The sequence below is a fragment of the Gymnogyps californianus genome, chromosome Z (genome assembly GCF_018139145.2).
Source record: "Gymnogyps californianus isolate 813 chromosome Z, ASM1813914v2, whole genome shotgun sequence".
NCBI lineage: Eukaryota > Metazoa > Chordata > Aves > Accipitriformes > Cathartidae > Gymnogyps > Gymnogyps californianus.
The window spans coordinates 57,779,574-57,801,012 of NC_059500.1; the positions used below are offsets into that span (position 1 = coordinate 57,779,574).

The window sequence follows — 21,439 nt, forward strand, 5'->3', positions numbered from 1 at the left end:
TCTATCCTTTATTTAAAAGTGTGCAAAAGATTCCTTAAATAAAAAGTGTTTATCTTAATAAAATAAGTTCTCAAATAGTTTGGAGGTAGAACAACATTTCAAGTTCTTTTTTTTCCCCCTCCAGATGTTTACTATAAAAGCACTTTTACTTTAAAAATATTTTTTTTAGAAAAGGGTAAAAACATGATACATACTTTAGGCCTTGCTACATCAAATCTGAAAAGACTGGGAAGAGGTTTAAATTGTACCTTGATAAAAACCCCCACCGGTGAGAAAGATACTCACTCAGTCAACAACTTTTATTGACTGAACACTGGTATGAGTTTGGCCCTGAAGCATTCGTCCAACTTGTCCTGCAGGTCTCACAGTGGTAGAACCAGAAGAATGGAGCACAGTTCGAGGATATTTAGCAGCAGTGGCTTGGGATATGGTTTGCTGAAAAGCAATCAGATACATCAAAACACTTAATGGTACAAAAAAATTCTGATTAAAATAGCTCTACGTGAGCTGTAGTTTAAACAGAAAGATTTGCAATACAGCAAACTGAAATACACTTCTCAAAAAAACCCCGGGTACTTTAACAGGATGAATAATTTTTTTCCTTCCTTATCTGTAATATACTTTTTAACATACGAAGTGCTAAACTTCCAGTTAACTAGGTACCCTGAGCTTTTATCACCTCAATCTTATTTCAAGGTTGGTTTGTTTGGTTTGTTTTTTTACCAAATTGTTCAGAATTTTCCTCTGTAGTGCTAATTTAATCATGCCAACTTTCCTTCTGAAGTTCAGTATTTGCTATGAGGAAGTCTCTGAAAGGTCTCTGGTCTCTGAAAGGAAAAGGTTTGCATTTATTTAACAACAATGAATTTTCTCCCCCCAAAACTAGCCACCTTACTGCAATAAACAGTAGTCACTCTGCTTTTAATCAAGGTAAACTCTCTCCCCTGTCAGATTAATTAAAGAGAAATACTTCAATCTGATTGACTTCCACTTAGGCATTTATTTGCAGAACGAGTATGTGGAATATATCTCTGGGACTGTCAAATTTATTACATTTTTAGAAGTCAGTTTTTGGTACAGTAGTTCCGGTACTTTACTTGTCACACTAGTTACACAATCTGAATCCAGAAATTGTTCTTAATGAAAGAAGTCTCACACTAAACCCCCTAAGGACATACAATTTAAATACGAATTTCTGCTTAGGAGCCCAAATTCTTGAAAGCTATGTGCAGCCTGCCACAGGGCTCTGATTCACCGCAGGAAATGAGTGAAAGCAGAACATCCCTCACACAGACAGTTACCAGTAACTCCAGCTCAAATTAAGGGACCTGATGTAGCTCTGCTTACTTTGGCATTATTACTGGAGAGAAACTGGACTTTCAGATAGTGCAGAGAAAACTCAGATCCTACTTTACAGGTTAAAATATATTAAAAAAAAAGTCTTAAACTGTTTCATACACCTCCAGTTAAAACCATTTTTTTCTCAGATTGGTCTAAAAGTGTAGCGATTTTCTAGGCCATTTAGGCCACTGTTTACAGTCTTCTTGTGTGTTGCTTTCATACCCTATTAATGCACTTATTTCAGTGTTTTCTTCAGGATAAATGGCTGGAGTAGGACTCAAAATACAACAAGCAGCAGGCTTGACAAATTTGATTGCCTCCAGACATGGGTTTTACTTTTTTCCCCAATAAGTTGCTACGCTCAGCCTGTCAGGCTAATCTAGATCTCTACCACCTCTGGTTCAGTCACTCTTCCTGCTATACACCATGAAGCTTGTGTTTAAACTGTGGTTGCATGGTGATGACACCAAACATTGCTGTACCAACTGAACACTTCTAGGAAGAGGAAGACTCACAGAAGAGCTGGCCAAGAAAGAGACAGCCAAGACTACTATTCCTGTGAAATAATTACTACAGAAACAAGATGCATAGATTAAAGTGGCAATACTTACCTCCTCTCCTTACCAGTGCCTTCTACCCAGCCCAAAAAGAGAGTACTGTTACTTTAAACAGGCCTCAGATCTGAGCCTTGTCTAATACCTATTCACGATGGTCATTTTTCTTTAAACTACTACCAAATGTGTTGTAATAAGAATACTGTTACAAGCATAACTCTGACTTACCTGAGTGACTGGATGATGTTTTTCAACAATGACTGAACTCATGGGTGGAGCAACTCCCATCACTGCTAAACTACCACAAATTCTGGCTTTTTGTCCCATATCAGCTCGGCCTGTGATTCGAGCAGTGATTGTTCTTCCTGCTTTCTGTTGAGCAGATGTTATTACTTTCCCCATGGGCTACAAATAAATTAAGTATTAGTTGGCAAAAAATTCTAAACATAGTATTTACAATCCTCTAGTATGTCTGCTTAGTTTTATCAGCCACGTGCCTAAACGGAACATGGGATGTTGCAGGTAATCCAGTTATGTTATATGGGATTGAATTTGCTCCACCTAGTTGCAATCTGGTTTATTCCATCTTTTTCCACTCTAAGAATGAGACAGTGTTTCAAGCAAGTGACTTCTATCCTGAGGGGAGTAAGGCTAATTTGACAAAAATCAAGCACCATAGATAGTTTAGCTTTGCTCACTGGCTGCACACTCGAGTGACATCTGCAGGCACTGCCATCACCCTGCAAAGTCTTTCTAGCAGTGACATAGCAGATACAAAAAAGCTTCCATGCAGTAAAATGCTGCATCTTTCTCTGACAGCTCGTAGCAAACTGTGTCAGATGGGAAAAAGAAAGGAGAGCAATGCAGAAAACAGTGGAGAAAAGTAAAAAGGACAGTTTAGCAACAAATACAGAAGAGGGAATGAGAGAGACATTTCAAACAGCAGGATGCTAAAGCAAAGCGTATTCTTGCCATAACAAAATGGTATCATGTGAAACACCAATTGTTCCTGTTGTGCTATATGTAAGTGTACACGCAATCTTCTATTCTTCATTTTGTCACACTTCCCCCTCCCCCCTCCAAAAATAATTTAAAATTGCTCCTAACATAAATGGGTTCTGTAACATTAATGAGCATTTGCAAGCTAGTGTCTTCACACAGCTATGTAAACTCTATGGAGTTTCCTCAACTACATACTTGTGTTGCCCTGAAAAATGCGGAAATAACGATACCCAAACTAGTATTTGTTATAATTATGCCTTAAAAAATAAAAAGGTTAATTTTAGCATGTTACCAGTTTTTGAGTTGACACCACACCAGATCCTGCAGCTGCACTAGTGACAATTACTGGAGAATCAGAATCTAGCCTGGTCTGAGAAGTGCTTGCGTGACCCAGGTGGGTAGAAAACTGTGAATGAAACCAGAGTTTACAAAGAATGAGTACAACTTTCTAGAAAATACAGTTTTACTCTTTAGATAGTCAGTTTTTTGACTACTCCAATTACCTTCTAAATTTAACTTCTTTGCAGATATTTTATCTCTAGTTTTACTGTTTTCTAGCTAATTTAAAAATACTTGTCTAAAAACTGTAGAAACAGTGTGAATAACATTTGATAATATTAGAATGAAAAAATCAGGAGAGAGGCAAGCACGTCTTCTCTGTTCTAACCTGTACTCTAGTGTGAAATTGTTTTACAGTGGCAACATCTTCAGGATGACTCCAGGGCAGGTTCAGAACATCCAAGCTACTGGATAATGACCTGGCTAAGCTGACATGACAGGACAATAAGCTGAGTTCCCTCAGTGCCTATATATGTTACACTCTTAAAAAAAGAAGCTTCAAGCCAAGCCAGCTTTTCTTCTTTTCAGATTATATTACGCTCAGTTTTTTTGAAAAAAACTCTTAACAGCTTTTTTCCAGAAAGAACCTTAGAGAGCAAATTCTGCTTATTATAGTGACCTTGTCTTCATTAGCTTAACGCATTTTCGCTAAAACAAAAAACAGAGCTTAATGAAAGTATAGCAAGTCACAGCAGCTGTGCCCCAGTCACTTCATTTACACAATGCAGTCTGAACATACACATAGGTTTCTTTTTATACGTAAAACTGTCTTAAATTCCTTCAATTCATGGACTATGGCATTTATTTGTAAAAAGCTCCAACCGAGGAAGTTCGTTTTTGTCACTAGCAAACAGTTCTGTTCCGGCTGCATGCTTACCATGTCTTCCAGCTGAAGAGTAGTTGCTGGTGGAGGTGGTGGTGAAGGCGGATTATATTGTGAAGGAGGTAGCCTTCCTGCAACAATGGTACCATTATCATTTCTCTTACTTCCTACATCTATTATTAGAAACACAAAGTAATGGGATCAGCACATAATCTAGCAAACCCTAAGGGGAAAAAAAGAGATAAGTCACAGTAAAAATTTTACTATTCCTTTGGGATTTCTGTATAATCTCATTAAAAGGATCAGCCTGTTCTTCATAGGTGTATATGTATATATAAACATTCCTGTATTTGACCCTTCTGTTCAGATGCTTGGAAATAATATTTTCCAAGGGTTTTTCTTCTGTGTTATGCCTCAGCATCCCTGTGGCACTTGTCACATACTTGTAGTGCAAAGAACTGAGGTCCTCCGTACTGCTTGCCAATACTAAATCCAGTGTGCAAGAGCTGCTCTTACACTTAGGGCCAAGATCCAGTTCAGGTAGAGAGCAGCAAGACACAGAAAGGCCATACTGGACTTCTGCAAGGCTGCAAGATCCTTAAGGGGGCTCACTGTCAGTAAAATAAAATGTTATTTGAACTTTCCTGAGAATGTACTGCAATTTCAAGGAGCCATAGATCATGCTCAGCAGCATCTCACCTCCACGTACAATGGCTGGACACTGGCCACATCCTGGTTGTAGGGCTGGGATGATCTGCTGGCGCCCTACAGCCTTCATCTCCCCCCACCAGCTGGGTAAGCCTGAGCTTGCACAAAATCCACCCAGGATTCTTTTGTCTTGCAATGCAGACATCCTGAGGAGGTCAGATCTGCAGACCTAAGCCAATATCTTTTCCAAGCAGTTTCAGCCTTTTCCTTTAGAATACAAACTTCCTTAAAGGAAGCAGACAGAGGTATTTTTATTTACTCTCCTATTTCTGAAGCAGATGATGCTAGCAGCAGTTCCAGGACAAGGGAACTTTGCTCATTCCAGGGACTAGAGTGACACCATGTGGTAGTTGTGATTTTGTGGTTTTTTGTTTTTTCTGCTGAAGCGAGCAGGAAAAATATAAGGAAGGTAGTTCAAATCGGTGCAATACTCAAAGATTTCAAGAGTGAAAGTATGCCGGAATATGCATTTTGTACATACATATGTATGTACACACACATTAAGCTTAGAGCATAGATGGGATCAGTGCATAGTTACAGACCAATCAGATCTGATCTATGTTACTTAAAAAAGCAGTGTTACACTTTTTAAAAATAAAAAGTCATGAATTCTTATGGCTTCAATATTCTTTTAAATACATAAAGAGGTTAAAAATAATCTTAATATAATAATAATTTTTAAAAAAATCGTCTGTCAGTAAATCAGCCAGATAGATTTTAGACCATCAACACTGACTCCAAATGTTATGGACCCATTAAGGTTGTGATACTTCCACACTATTAATAACCTACATTATAATGTATATTATATGTATGTTATTTGTGTATTGTATGTATATTAAATGTACATTATTGTCCTGGTTTCGGCTAGGACAGAGTTAATTTTCTTCCTAGTAGCTGGTATAGTGCTGTGTTTTGGATTTAGTAGGAAAAGAATGTTGATAACACACTGATGTTTTTAGTTGTTGCTAAGTAGTGTTTATACTAAGTCAAGGATTTTTCAGCTTCTCGTGCCCAGCCAGCAAGAAGGCTGGAGGGGCACAAGAAGCTGGGAGGGGACACAGCCAGGACAGCTGACCCAAACTGGCCAAAGAGCTATTCCATACCATATGACATCATGCCCAGTATATAAACTGGGGGGAGTTAACTGGGAGGGGGGATCGCGGCTCGGGAACTAACTGGGCATCGGTCAACGAGTGGTGAGCAATTGCATTGTGCACCACTTGCTTTGTATAGTTTAATTCTTTTAGTATTGCTATTGTCATATTATTATTATTATCATTATCATTGTTTTTCATTCCTTTCTGTCCTATTAAACTGTCTTTATCTCAACTCACGAGTTTTTTTTCCTGATTCTCTCCCCATCCCAGGGGTGGGGGGGCAGTGGGCGAGCGGCTGCGTGGTGCTTAGCTGCTGGCTGGGGTTAAACCACGACAATTATAATAACCTAATAATAAAAAATCTATAAAGGGATCAAATTCTGCTTTTATTTCCAATGACAGTAGGTGGCACTGCAGTGTTAATATAAATATGTAATTACTGACTGACTCTGGCACATGGAAATTTTAATGTCTACAGATTACAAGACTAGAACAAATCACAATAATCATCTAATCTGATGTTTGAAGTTCCCTGATGTCCAGATCACTGTTCTGTTATACCTGAGGAAGAATGCAAATAAATGGTTGTACAACCATATTAAATAATTATGTAACTAACTTCATTAAAAGCACCATCTGGCTGTAGCAAGAAAGAGAGAGTGTGCCTGGGGCAGGGGAGACGCTGGCACGAGAGGCAGTGGAAGAAGATGGCAGGCATGGGACCAAGGACAGCAGAGACTGTGACATGTTATGAAGCCTGAGGAGGACTGCACTGATCACGGGAAATTAAAAAGCATGATGCTGGACACCCAAAAAGGTGGGTACAGGCACACCAGCATTGTCCAGCACAGCAAAATCTCTAGGTACTGTGCCGTGTAGAGTATCAGTTTCTGCTTCATAGTGAAGATCAAGCAAAATGTTTGGTCCATGAACCCCAGGGGTTGGTCATGGCAGCTCTAGAGCCCAGTTTTCTTCATTTTCTTCCTACTTACCCTCTTCTTAACAGGTTTACAGAAACAATGCTTTCCTATTTCACACCACTCGATTACCCATCATTATTAGGAAGACCTATTGCCTGTTGCATGTTTTTGGAAAACATTAAACAAACAAACATAAGATAAAGCTTCGAGAGAGTAGTTCTTAACTTACAACACAGTGAAAAAATAAAGTAGTTGGGCAACGCCCTGTAACTTTATTCCCAAACTCAGTATCTTCAAGAAATCAATCATTCCCCAAATACTGATCCTTTGTTTTTACTAGCTCACAGCTACTACACTTAGCCAATGTCATATTCTAGTTTCCTAAGCAACTGCACAAATACTGCATATGTTTAACAGGCTCAGACAGCTGCTCAGGTAAGTATCCTCTTCCACCTTCTTCAGGTTTTTCTTCTCTCTTCATATCTCCATTTTTGGGGAGGAATTTCTCTGAAGTAGTTCAGAAACTTCTGGTATAAGGTTGTTAAGTTTAGCAACTGAAGTTACTTGTCTAAGGCCATTAACAACTGCTGCCAGTACAGCTGGTTAAGCCACACGTACAGCTGTGACACTCCTGCTGGCACAGCTATTTTCTCTTTAATGCAGACTGCTGCACCAGCATGATGATGCTCCTACTGCTATAGATTGTCTCACTCTGAGGGGGTGATTTCATTACATCAGTAAGGGTGTGCAGCTCTTTCCTGTGTAGCTGCACAAGTTTTATGAGTGTGCTGCTGATATAATTACACTGGTGTTTCCTGTTCTGGCACAGAACTCCAACTAAATACAGAACCTGGGACGTTTACTTGCCCTTTTTGCATAAAAACGAAAGATTAAGAAAGAAGGAAGAGCTGTCTGAGAGAAGCAGATTCATTGCACACTGAGATTCCAGAGAATAGAGTGTTTTCCAGGATTTCCCCCTCAACCTGGGTGCTGACAGAATTCTGGGTAATCTTCCCCAGTATTTTAAGAAGTTTGCCATCCCTGGCTTCTTGTTCTGCCTTCAGTTGCAGGTCACCACCCTCCCAGCAAGGTGGGATGAAGAGAACATGTCCCACCTTTCAACTACAGCAGTACAGTTCAGCATCAGAATATTTCTCAACACATTCAATGGGACTTTTTAAAGCAGTAAGAGTTTGATAAACTCTGTATTGCCACAAGTCTTCATGTTAAATTAAAAAAAAAAAAAAGTAAAGGGAGAATCCTTTAAAACAAACAAACCCCAAACAAACCAACCCAACAACCCCCCCCCCCCACACTATCAGATTAGAGCTGCTTTTTATACTGACCAGGATCTGTCCTACTGTCCTTGCCCTGAAACATGGTCATTGCTTCCAGATTCAAAGCACATACACCACGCATAAAGGCTTTCTTCATGGTGTCTTCATACTGTTCTCTTTCACTGTGCAATCGCAGAATCTCAGCTTTTGTCTGTTCCAAAGCAGCAGTTAGCTATGAAAGAGAATAAGGAAACAGCTGTCTTGTACTTCTCAATGCGAACTACGAACATATTCCTCAGTTAGCCTTAAAAGTCACTTACTACGTTTACAAAGATATGCATTTTCATTTCAAAAGCTCTGGTTCACTTCAAAATCTCTGCTTCATCACAGATGAACAGCTGTTTGTCATTTCTTTGTACTACAGCACATTATTTGTACTAGAGTATACCAAGGACAACAGTGCATTTGAAAGGACTGTCAGACCCTACCTAACCAGCTAAGCAGAAATTTATCTTGCAAGTTTTTGTCTTTTAGAAGTTACACATCTGGCACAAGCTAGATTTCCGCAGGAACATGGATTTGGTCAACAGAAGAATAAGTGTTCCCAGAAAACTATTTAAGCATAGGGTGAATTGTCATCATCAATCTCTCTCCTAGCTACTGTAAAAAACTACAAATGCTGAGAAAAGACAGACCAAGTTACCTTTGTAACTTACTACTTACTGTTTTTGTGCTGGTAAGCCATATTTGGTAAGCCTGTTCTTAAAACTCTAGGTTTAATTTCCTATTAAAATACAAAGCTTTTAAAATGTATATTTTAAAACTTTATTTACTTACTGTGCACCAACTCACACACTGATAAATTAACTTCACCTTAAACTCTGAAAATTCTTTAACAAGCTTAATTGGCAAGTTGAAGGCAAAGCCAAGCTTAAATTCAGCCTTTAACACAGTAGCTATTATAGGAAAAAAATATCATACTCATCATGATCATTCATAATAATAATCGTCTTCTATTTCCATTGTCTTCTTCAGTAAGACCTCAAAATGCGTAGCCAATATTAACAGCGTGCTCTTAGAAAACAAATACCATCCCTATTGGTAGGCAAATAGAGATGTCTCTCATTTCAGGAAGAGCCCAATTTACTTCACCTGTGTGTGCATATTAGCAACATTTTACATCAGATGCAGGGGAAAAAAAAAGTCACATCAAGAAACCATAGTAGAGATCTTCGATCTCCTCAGATCTTCTTGTGTACTTGGGAGCTCTGTTCTGCTGGGAAGTCCTCATGTTTTTCAAGTTTGCTGAGAAAGAGATACTTTGGAGGGATGGGGGGTGGGGGAGTGATGGAGAGAAAGAATGAAAAAAAGAAACCATGTTTTACCTCTGCAATTTTGGCTTCATAGTCATTGGTGAGCTGAGCACAGACATCTTCTGCCCTTAACTGACAGGCTTTTGCTACTTTTTCTTTCCATTTTTCTTCACTAAGAGAGCGCCATGCTGCCCATACCTTCTTCATCAAAGCTGTCCGGAATTGTCTGTCTGCTATTCTATTTGCATATTCCTTGGGAAACAAATAAAACCACATCATATGCAAGTTCAGGTTTCCTAAAAATTTAAGTACTCAAGAGAGTGTGGACGATCGTTTTATAACTTATTACGTAGACCACAGTAGGAACCCCTAAACTGAGTTACACGTCCCGCAGCGAAGTGGTACACAAACATAGCAACAGCAGCTCAATATTTCTTCCTGCACACATCACGGAGCGTTACCGTCACCAGTACGAGAAACCATATTTGCGAAGTCCTAGGTTACACAAAACTGTGTTTTCATTCCTACCTTAATGACACTTAAACAACCACCTCCAATATATGGTGTAACCATGCATGTGTGAAGCCATTTAGTGGGTATGCAGCACATTTTGATTCACTGCAGGAACCATATAAAACCCGCAGTCACAAAGATTGCATATGATTAGCATAAAACACCTATCTTTTTAATAAATTTAGACTTCAGGATGCTTTAAAAAGTCCTTTAAGACAATTCTATTATTCTACTCTATTTCAAAACAGTCACCAGACAATGTATTTCAGCATTAAATTATTTTTTCAGAAATGAATTAGGAAAAATAAAAAGAGCTGACTAAAAAACAGACTCCAAAGTATTAGTAAATTCTAAGATGAGAGGGAAGGAAAAGAGAAAAGGCTATCCCTCTCTGCAAATCAGCAGTTTTGGATAGCGTCAATGAACTTGAGTCTAGCCAGGAATCTGTACCAATGAACAAAGGTCCTGAATACACCTTCTCCTTTTAACAGCCTGGAATGGGAAAGGTTTGCAATCTTGAAATGGGATCCTTCTTTTCTGTCATACTTCACTTCATAGACTGTTTACTGTTAGATGCCTGATGCAATGCCCAACATGTCGTGTGCGGCTAGCTCTTAGCTACTTCAAGTTTTGGCAATGCGAGAAAAGAGGGCAGCTGAAGTTTTAATTGTGAAAGTGGATGCCCCAAGAAATGTGATACTGTATCATATCACTGTTCAAGCATAATGTGTTTGAAATTTAGATAGAGATTCCCTTGGCATCTACTTCAAAATGTAGATACTGTAAACTATAAGGATTTGCTGTGAGCTGATCACAGTAATTGGAGCAATATAAGACAAGTATAGGTTTGATTTTTTCCCCATCCCAGAGAGTATTCCAACAGCACCGTTCTTTTTAGAATTGGTATTTTCAAACTGTTATTTGACATTGTCAAACATATCAAAATAGAAACACTGTCATTTCTGCAAACTGTAGCAGGAACTGCAGCAACTCTGACCCTTTTGAGTTCAGAGGTTTCATTTTCATCACATTTTTATTTTGCACACATACCTCTTGTTTGGCTTTAACATGCTGAATCCGCCACAGTGTAAACTTTCTCATCAACTCTATTCTCTCCTTTTGCCTCTCTAATGCTTGGGTCAAGTTAGTAATCACCTGCAAAAATATTTATTAACATTATTTCAATAGCTATGATCTTTGTAAGGTCAAATAGAATGTACTTTATGCATCAGTTATTTTTCACTTAAAGCATTTGCTTTTAACAGATGCTTTCTACTGAATCTTCCCCTTACTCTAATCAAGCAGGAAACAATAATCAGAGTTCAAATCAGAAGTAAAATTCCTGTGGCTTCAACACTCAAAACTACACAGTGAAACTGTTTAAGTGCTGCAGTCTAGGAAAAGTTCAACTGAATTGTTATTTCATCCTGCATCTGCAGGCTTCTGTGCTACTTCCTTATAATTAAATGTCACTGTAGCATAAGGTCAGAAGAATCACTTATTTCAAAGACAATGTTGATAAATCAGGAACATTTATATTAAAAGTGTTTTAGTGCATTATTAAGTGAAGTGCAAAGAAACGATTGATCTGCAGAAAGCTTATTCAATTGCCTGAACAGAATAAACAAGCTAAGCAGTTGCTAAGAACTAGAAAAATCTGATTAAGAATTGTTACTCTCTTTAAAAGTTCTCATGAAAGATATCATATAGGCCTATAGCAATCAAAACATTTGAGAGGCAAGATGGCCTAGTGAACAGAGAATGTAACTAGGGACTTTTACCACCAATCTGTAAATATGTTTTAATTAGTATACAGAAACAGCTGAGGTTCCCTGACTAAAAATTAGGCCAGGCACGATGCAAATTGAGTACACCAAATCACTGAGTATTTCTCTATATTTTTGCCTAACTTCTTAAGCCAGATTCTGCCATCAGTCACATCTGAGCAACTCCAATGAGCAATTGTGACCAATCTTGGGACTCTTGGGAGTAACATAAAGTTATTTTAACTACTGCACAAAGATTGTGAAGAACAATATTCTATGATGTCATATGCTAACATATGTTAATATGTTATATTGCATATGTTACTTGCCATAATTATTGAACATACATCAATGAAATGAATGATACTTAAAATAAAATTCACCCTTAAATCAACAGTTATCTAGCAAATAGTAAAAAATTCCTATTTTGTTTCAGTACAGAATTTCATACAAACTGTTTCAGTTAATCTTCAGAATGTTTAATGAAATATTACTGGACAAAAGCTTGGTTTCTTTAAGGTGTTCAAAATATCAAAGTCAGAAACAAATAAAGGTCAATTTGATACATTTAAAGTAATTTAAAGCTGATCCATCTCTAGATTTTTAAGAATGAGTTCTTCATACCACTGTATGTTAATGAATCTAGTATAAGCTACTTTTCTCTGCTTAAATATGACTAATTTTAACCTTTTGCAGTTTCAGAATAACTGAATAGTCTCAGCTATATAAGTAACAATAAATTTTTCTAAAATTAGAAGTAAATTTGCACAATTAATCAACAAATCAATAAGAAAAGAGAAAGCAAAGGAAACCATTATAATTAATTAATTACTTTTGTTGAAAAAGTGCCATATATTAATGGAAAACATCAACTTTTGATGCTGCATACCTGTTGATACACACTAGAAGTCTTAGCCTAAATCCATGTTTGTTAATTAGTATATGTTTGCCACTAAAAAGCATTTGTGAGATTTACAATGTGAAAACAAGAATCTATATTATTCGTAACATTTGTGAGACCGATGGACTTTGGGTTATGCCCGTGTCAGAATACAGCAGTTTTGATAAATACGGTGTGATACATGGAAGCACTGCCACCTACCCTTAAGGTGGTGGCCATAATAATTTTCTACTGAAAACAACTTTTTTTAGAAACAGAACTATAAAATTGGCTGAAGAAATACTTTCTTTGGTAGCAGAAAGTAGATACTGCTTTCAAAGTATCATTGAGAATTATGGCACATTAAACATGAGTGACATACAATGATATCCAACAGAATTAGATATGTTTCAATGGTATTGTCCTGGTTTTGGTTCGGATAGAGTTAATTTTCTTCCTAGTAGCTGGTATAACGTTGTGTTTTGGATTTAGTATGAGAACAATGCTGATAACACACTGATGTTTTCAGTTGTTGCTAAGTACTGTTTGTACTAAGTCAAGGATTTTTCAGCTTCTCATGCCCTGCCAGCAAGAAGGCTGGAGGGGACACAGACAGGACAGCTGACCCAAACTGGCCAAAGGAATATTCCATACCATATGATGTCATGTCTAGTATATAAACTCGGGGGAGTTGGCCAGGAGGGGTGGATCACTGCTCAGGGACTGGCTGAGCATTCGTCACCGGGTGGTGAGCAATTGCATTGTGCATCACTTGTCTTTCTTGGGTTATATTTCACTCTCTTTTTGTTATCTTCCTTTTCATTACAACAACAACAACAATAATATTTTTTACTTCAATTACTAAACTGTTCTTATCTCAACCCACGAGTTTTACTTGTTTTTGATTCTCCTCCCCATCCCACTGGGGTGGAGGTGGGGGAGGAGTGAGCAAGCAGCTGCGTGGTGCTTAGTTGCTCACTGGGGTTAAACCATGACAGGTATACACTGAAATAACTATGGCTCTGCATATATGTATTAGTTAAATGATATTATACTAATCCTGTTCTTGTAATGTTACCAAATTTATATCTGCTTGGTCTGTAAGATGAGACTGTTTTCCAAAAGGACACAGAACACCATCTTCCTCTGTATTTTAACTCCTTCAATGGATGTTTTTAAATAAAAACATAAACAGAAATTAAAAACCCAAACTCCATTAAGTGTTCTCAAGTACAAGGTTAAAAATTCAGGATAGCTATAAGAGGATTCAATTACATTATGTGATTGCAGGGCTGCCAAAATTTTATATCCATTTCCACAATTCTAGTTAATTTTGAAGTTGTTGATACTGTTGATAGCAGAAAAGCGTAACTCAGAGACTCCAAATGTACAATCCTAAGAATTTGTACAAATGTACAATTCCTAAGAATCCTGAAATAGAGACTCTAACATTTAGGAGACTGCTGCCCATTTAAAATTCAAGAAAACCAAGCCAATCATTGAAAAATTAAAGGCTTTTAAAGTGTAAGAGCTAATAGACTCATCTAAGCCAGTGTGATCTTCACGAAATAAATAAGGAACAATAGACCCTAGATTTAGGAAGCAAACAATGCAAAATACGTACATACAACATGTTAAGTTTCTGTTGTTAGTATGGACAACATTATTAGCAACAATGATTCTTTTTCTACTATACAGTCTAAATATATTATTTACTTCTCTATGTTACTTGCTGCAACAAGAATTTTGTTCAAAGAGATAGACTCAAAAATTCAGTGTGGATATTTTTAAAGAGAGGAACTGTTGAATTATGAAATTGAATTACTACCTCATCTTTCCTGCCAATAGAGATTTCGTAAGTACGTAGCAACTCCTTCAGGTTTTCCATCTCATTGCTCAATTGTCTCACATGTGCAGCGTGTTTCTCTTTTTCTTGTCTCATTTGAAGCTTGTGATGTTCAATCAAACTAAGCTTCCATTTTCTCAATTCAGTCAGAACATTTGTCTGAAAAGTTAAAGGGATGACAGTAGTACAGTTAGTAAAATTATTCCCTCCTCCCTAATCTTTTAATCTTAAAACACTTAGCAATTAAGGAGAGATGAATATTTACAGTGATGCCTTCATTACGCAGGCTGCTTATATCTATAAATATTACCAGACATAACAAACTATTGAATGATAATAACTGAACATCCCTAATGGAGAAAGTTATACCAAGTTCTTGAAACAAGATATTCTAGTGCTTCTCTGCAATACGCAACAACAATCAAAAAGAAAACCACCATTTCCCAGTGCAATCACAATGCAACTTTTCCTGCACCCTCACTTATTCTACAACACACTGACATCTGTATATGACTTTTAAGGATTCCATACAAAATAAATACCTTAAGACTTCCACTCCAGAGATCAAGTATGTTTTCTATTTGAGTTACTTTTTCATCGGGTAAAGTTAATTCAGTCACTACGGTTTCGTTGATTTCTCTTGGACCACGTGTGGACCCTTGTGAAGAAGTCTCTTCTGAAAGAACAGGGCAAAGTCGTTCCATATTGGCCTCAGAAGGCTCCTTCACTGATATTAAGACTAAAAATGAAATGGAGAATAAGGATTGATACTCTGGAAAGGCTAACTGGTCTGCATTCTGGATGGAAGTCAGAAGCCAGGCATTAAAAAAAACTCAAAACCCCAAAATATTTATGCCATCAGAAACCTCCTTTCCCCATGTAAAATAAACAACCCAATTCAAATATATACTTCCAAGATACAAGTATATTTAAATCAGCAGTCCTATGGTAATGTTAGTCAAACCAAAACTACTGCTCCCTTAAAGAACAGAATCTTTTAATGTCATTTCATTTTAAAGAGGATCATCACAGCAAGTACCAAAACAATAGTGCTGCCAGAAAGAAAAAGCATCTCTCCCAGTAAAGACTTCTTCTCGATGAACATCTCGGGTCAAAAATCTAAAAACTTTTGCCATTTTCCTTAATGAGACTGCAAACTCCTGAAGCCAGGGGCCTTCCTCTGTGCATTCACAATGCAACCTGTGGGTATATTTCAACGTTGGTATGTACCTGCATCCATTTTCCTTACAGCCTTTAATTTGCTCATCTAATTAGATTTTAAACTCTCTGAGAAAGGAAATATCTACTACTAATTTGTATAATGCCTGACACAATAAGGCCTCACTTTCAGGTGCTGTGGCTAACTACCACTGCAATAAAAATTAATCCATGCTCAGGAGTGAATGGGCATGTGTTTGAGTTCCAACTGCCAGGAAGCAAAAAATGAGCTAAGAATAAAGAAGTTAAATATTTAAGTAAACAGAAGAAATTAAATAATGTTTCATATTTAGTTATTCCTTACAGAAAATTTGTTATTTGAGTTGACAGCTGAATAAAAAAATTTGGAAAGATGATGATTAGCAGATTCCTGTTATTAATAACAATCAGGACAACTTCAAAAGAATACTCTCCTTCTTTCATAAATGGAGAGAGGAAACCGCCAAGATTTTAGTCTTCACTTCTGAAAACAAATATTGTCCGTACAATTGGTTTGATAGTGGATTGGTACTATTTTTTGATACAAGCATGCAGAGATAAGCTTAACTGTTTGTCACAAAGCAGTATATTCAGTGGACACTGGAAATGTATTTTTCTAATTTATTCAAGGCCGAGCCTGATGGTTGACACTCTTTTACAGTTACTGTCACTGTTAGGTCTCCTGTCAAAAGGAAGTGAGAACAGCCGTCTGGCTAATACTCCCCCCTCATCAAGCAGGCTGAATTGCAACTACTACACTCATGCTCCAAAACAAGAAGGAAATAAGGAAGAACTGTGATGCAGAGGCAGTTACAACTGCTTTTTGGTATTTCTCCCAAGGTCATATACAACTACACATCACAAAATTAAAATCAGCTTGAGCTAAAAGAAGCCCCATCTAACACACCATTTCTCTAGACTAAATTCCCTACCCCACTACATGAGCAGAAGACCATAAACAGATTATTCCCAGTCACACCAGTATATTAAGATCAGGCTCTAGCTTTTTGTCATTGTTTCTCCTGCAAATGAGGGAAGTATTGCTTAGCTAATGGCAGAATTTGAATATTCGTTGCTTGTAAAGATCTCCAAAAAATACGACATGCTAGACAGATGACCGAGACTACTTGAAATACATCTAATTTCAGTGATGAAGAATCTTTCACACTATAAAATATTTGGCAGCGTTACTATTGTCAAGTATTCCCAGATCTGTCCTTAGCCACTTGTTCCCATTCCTGCATGTCACTGTGTTCTTCCTTCAGTTGTGACGTTGCTGTAAAATGCATGAAGGTTTGTTTTTATTTTTAAACTTTTATTATTTGCTTGGATTACAAAGATATGCAACTTACACAGCACAGTTTGCAAGATATTTACAAAGAAAAAACCAGAACAAAATGTAACCAATAAAAACAGGATATTCAAATAGACTGACAACTGCCATAGTCCGAGATCATAGTATTACAAGTTCATCACTCCCCTCCCCTTAATCCTCCCTATGTACAGATTATGCTAACTCAGCTTCCATTTTTCTCATTTACCATAGTATGTATCCTTCACTGAATACACTGAATGTATCTGTTACGTGTTTATATCATCATCTCATGTAATTTATCTTGGCCTTCCAGTATTGCCATAATTTTCTAGCTGTATACATATTAATTTAATTCTTATTCCTAATGCTCTCTTCCTGTTATCTCTATGCCTTCCACTGCATTACATGATGCCATTCAGTTACAGTGCACTAAGGTACCAAGGACATGGAACCATTTGGATATGATAAAAATGTACTTCATTAAATAATCCCTACATGCATTTACTCCAACAAATCTCTAGACCGTATTCTTGTTTATAGTAGGTAATGAAATTAGCTGTTTTTCCAGATGTCTGTTATCCCAATACTACTGTTTTGGTTTTTCTCTGTGTTCCTCTAGTATCTGACTTTTTCTGCTTTTGTTAAGTAAATAAGCTCTGATAGACTGTTCTCACACATGATCTGCTATCAGTGGCCCAAGCTGAGGGTATCAATTTGCTAAAAGGTATAGTTTTTTAAAAAATCTTCTCAGAAGTTTAATGGATCAATATTGAAGACTGGTAGCCTGAAGAGAAGGAATTTTCCCACTGTTTGGGTATGAGTCATCATTACACGTCTTTGCTAGAAATAATTCACTGCTCCAGTCTTAGTCATTTTCAAATTTAATGAACTAAACCAGTAACAAGAACAGGAAATTAAGTTTTAGGTTTCAAAGTTTAAAAGCATTTGGACATTGAACAGTACAGCATGTTTTATTTCAATTATTTTTCTTATTTGACTGGAAGCTTTTAGTGAAGACATTATGTATCATTACATTTACTGCAACAAAGAGACATTACCAGTAATTAGACTTCTACCGTCATAGTGGAAACATTCAGTTTCAAAAACCTGAGGAGAAAGTAAAAATGCCAGTACTCCACAAACAGAACTTCATTTCAGAAGGCATCAGGTGGTATTGGAAACTCTGCTGGTCTCAATACCAACATCACATGGAGAGGGGGAAAAAACTGCAAGCTTGAGAAGTTCTGCAGAAGAGCAAACTTTTAGGTATTAACTCTATACCCAGCACAGACATGCATTTTGTTTTACAAAGTTATAGAACACTACCCTAATAATTTATGATTTTGTTATTTTAACACAGCAACAGCATTAGAGCCGGACGGGGAACCAACAAATGTCAAAGAGCCTGATTTTTAGTATGAACATGTAGCAATGCCAAAAGAATGGAGCTAAACAAAAAAATTAACTGTCCTTCAGAAACAACCTGCTAATCTATCCTATCTGATCAGTATCAGAGGTATAGTATTGAACTTGAATTTAACTTCTTTCTCACGGTTCATCCAAAGACTTGTTATTAGTATGGGGGGGGGGGGGGAGGGGGCGGGGAAAGGTATTCTGAGGCCATTAACACTGTGGCAAACACCACTCAAATATGCAATCATCCTTGATCAGTACTAGAGGTTATATAGAAGAGTTGGAGAGATTTTGGTCAGATCGTTTTTTAAAAGTTGAAATAACCTTCTTTTTACAACTAGATTGTTTCAAGCTCTGTCTCAAGGAGATACAAGACATCTCTTTCCTAGATGGACAGGACATAGTGACATTTTGAACAGTAAACCTATGTTTTGATAAAGCAGCAAAGCACCAGAAGTTTATTTATAGTGTGTAGTTAATAAAAGCATGATGGGGCTGTGTAAATATTCTTCTTGCCCCAGTCTCTGAGAAGATCAAGAGCACCTTCTTTGCTGTTTTTAACCATTTTTTTCATTTTGAAAATAAAAGACAAATTGTATTTTGCAAGGTGCTGCCCTTTGCAAAGATAATAAACATTTAAGTGTCTATAACTGAGGGGAATACATGGCTCCTTGTAATGAGCAATACATAAAACTGCAATGCAAAATTTTGATTACCATCAAGTATAAGAGCATTTCTTTCCCCTGTCCCATGACAATTAACTACAGCTTGCAAATGACCATTCTTATTTGGTAATACCAAGCATATTGAAAGATAACTCTATTCAAATATTTCAAGAGAAGCAATCAAGGGAATGGAATTTGTCCTCTCACTTCTATTGCACACCTTTAGGCAGTAAAAAGGAACAAAGACTTCATAGGCTACATGTTTGGCCCCAGGAAAAAAAAAAAAAGTAAGAGCATAACCCCTCTCACAGAATTAAGAGAAACAGTGGACAGTGCTGGCTAAGATCTTCTCTTCAGACAAATATGATCGAAAATAGAGTATACAGTCATCTACCAAAAAAAAAGCACAAGTCTAGTGTTTTGATTCTGATCTTTCTTATGAACAGCAGTATCACACATCACAAATATTCCCTTACAAAACAATGTTCCACTCAAACTGGGAGACAAAACTCTAAGCAGAGAGCGCACCGGGGACAAGACCTGAACTAGAATTTGCTCCATAATATAATTCCACATAGCTGGGTTTGAAATTTTCTACTCCCCTCTTAAGAACAACTCAGGCTGAGAAAGCTTCCAGCAGCTGACCTGAACTGCTCTACAATGCAAGAGTTTTGCAAATGTATTTGAATCCTGGCAATCTGCTAGTCTGACTGATCAATAGCCTGCTACAATGGAAGACGACTGAGAGGAGATGAGCACTATGCTCATGAAGCTCAGGGAAGAATACAGGGAGTGACCACAGCTGTTGTAAAGAAAGCTGAACACAGGGAGGGGCAGAGGGTGGCCTTTGTTCTTCATAAATGGCTGTACCAGATGAGTGGATGAATTGGTTGTGTAAATGGCCTTAGTTAATCAAGAAGTGTGAATGCATTCCTGTGCTAGCCAGACAAACATGCAGGAAGTGTTAGCTCAACCCAACACAGTACAAAAACTCAGTAACCAGCAAAATGAACTTTCAAAAAAGCAACGAGCTTGAGCTGGCTTTAACCCATATAGTCCTTCCCGGCAACTGGGGATGCCCTGTGTCATGATGGTTAGTGTATTGAAACCGGTAACAGGAATCACATTTGTACTACTGTGGTCTAAGTGTATATTACAATTACTTTATCATGCTGTGACTGTTCACTCAAGTCCTGCTCAGATTTTGGCTAACACACAGCTCCTGCTAAGGTGTGGTGTATCCTGGGAGTAGTGCCATTAGGTCAAGGCAAGAGCAGCATGTAGGCAGAACATGATGGACAGAAGGGCTAAAGGTGGTTATGCAGCCGTTATCACCTGCAGCTTGCCGTCTCCTGCAGTCATAATCGTTGCACACTGATTGTCTGGCAGACACTTCAGAATCCACCAACTTATAGAAATAGCATAGACCAAACTTCCAAGCTGGAAAGTATAAATATATCAGCTTACCCAAAAAGCTTTTGAAACTTATCCAACAGCAGCCAGACTGCTGAGGCTTTCATGCTTCCCACTGTGATACAGGGGGTTCCTGCACTGTGACGGAGGTAGAAGGATGAGCACTCTCTCCATCAGTTAGGCAACTATTTTGCTCATAGGGGTGTGAACTATGAGTTGCGAGTTATGAATTGGAGAACTTGTGAGTTAGAAACCTCATTAATTAAGGGATGAATTAGTGAATTCACATTAGACTAGTCTGTACAAAGGGCTTTGACCCCTTGTTTGACATGTTTGTTTTCTTTCCTATTGAGCTCAGAAAATAAAGTTTAATTTACAGAGTATGCTGACCTGTAAATTTGAGAGATCCAACGGACCGTGACATGTGTTTGCATTGCAATTTCAGTGTACTGCTGTATCACTCTGCTAAACCAAGATCCCATGTAACAGCAAATATCTTCAGATGAGTAAACTGGTACTAGAAGACTAAACCCTCCTCGTGTGCAGTATCTGAAGGAACCTGGTCAGAGTATTGGACTCTCGACAGTAGCCACAGAATGTTCTTTGGCTGTGGAAATCACAGATCGTTTAAACGTTACCTTTAGTTGCATCTATCAGACTGCAATTTTTGGTACCTCAACCTGATATAACAGTTGAGGATGTTTTATTCCCCCAGTCAAAACATTTTGTGTCATGATTTTTTAAACCCCAAGCAACTGCTCTCATTCTAGGAGTTGCAGAAATACCTCTTACTATAGCAGAATTTTTTCTACAGTGTCTGACTGTTCAAGAATAGTTGCCGTAGTACAAAATACCAGCAGCATCTATTGATCTGTTTTCTTATGCAACTTGGTACAATTCCCACACAGGACATAACTACACTGGATCATGTTAATAAACTTCAACATGTAAAAATAAAAATGCAAACGCTGCTTTTGAAACTTTTTTGTGGCAGAAGTCTTTCTAACATTATTCACACTCTAATTCCAGATCTACTTCATTACAGAATATTCTC

At 37.6% G+C, this 21,439-nt stretch overlaps 1 protein-coding gene across 3 annotated transcripts in view; it reads right to left on the reverse strand.

The window, feature by feature from the left end:
* POC5 (POC5 centriolar protein) overlaps positions 1–21,439 on the reverse strand; it is a 31,568-nt gene continuing 10,129 nt past the window's right edge. The window contains exons 4-12 of one of the 3 annotated variants that reach the window (XM_050913237.1): positions 14,925–15,058; positions 14,365–14,541; positions 10,941–11,045; positions 9,450–9,629; positions 8,134–8,296; positions 4,114–4,232; positions 3,190–3,303; positions 2,124–2,300; positions 1–435 (exon numbers count right to left, since the gene is read on the reverse strand). In XM_050913237.1, coding sequence (XP_050769194.1) covers positions 286–435; positions 2,124–2,300; positions 3,190–3,303; positions 4,114–4,232; positions 8,134–8,296; positions 9,450–9,629; positions 10,941–11,045; positions 14,365–14,541; positions 14,925–15,058 — 1,319 coding nt within the window. In that variant the 3' untranslated portion in view covers positions 1–285. Of the gene's footprint in view, positions 436–2,123; positions 2,301–3,189; positions 3,304–4,113; positions 4,233–8,133; positions 8,297–9,449; positions 9,630–10,940; positions 11,046–14,364; positions 14,542–14,924; positions 15,122–21,439 lie in introns of all 3 variants that reach the window. The other 2 variants (XM_050913236.1, XM_050913235.1) reach the window with 2 other exon arrangements.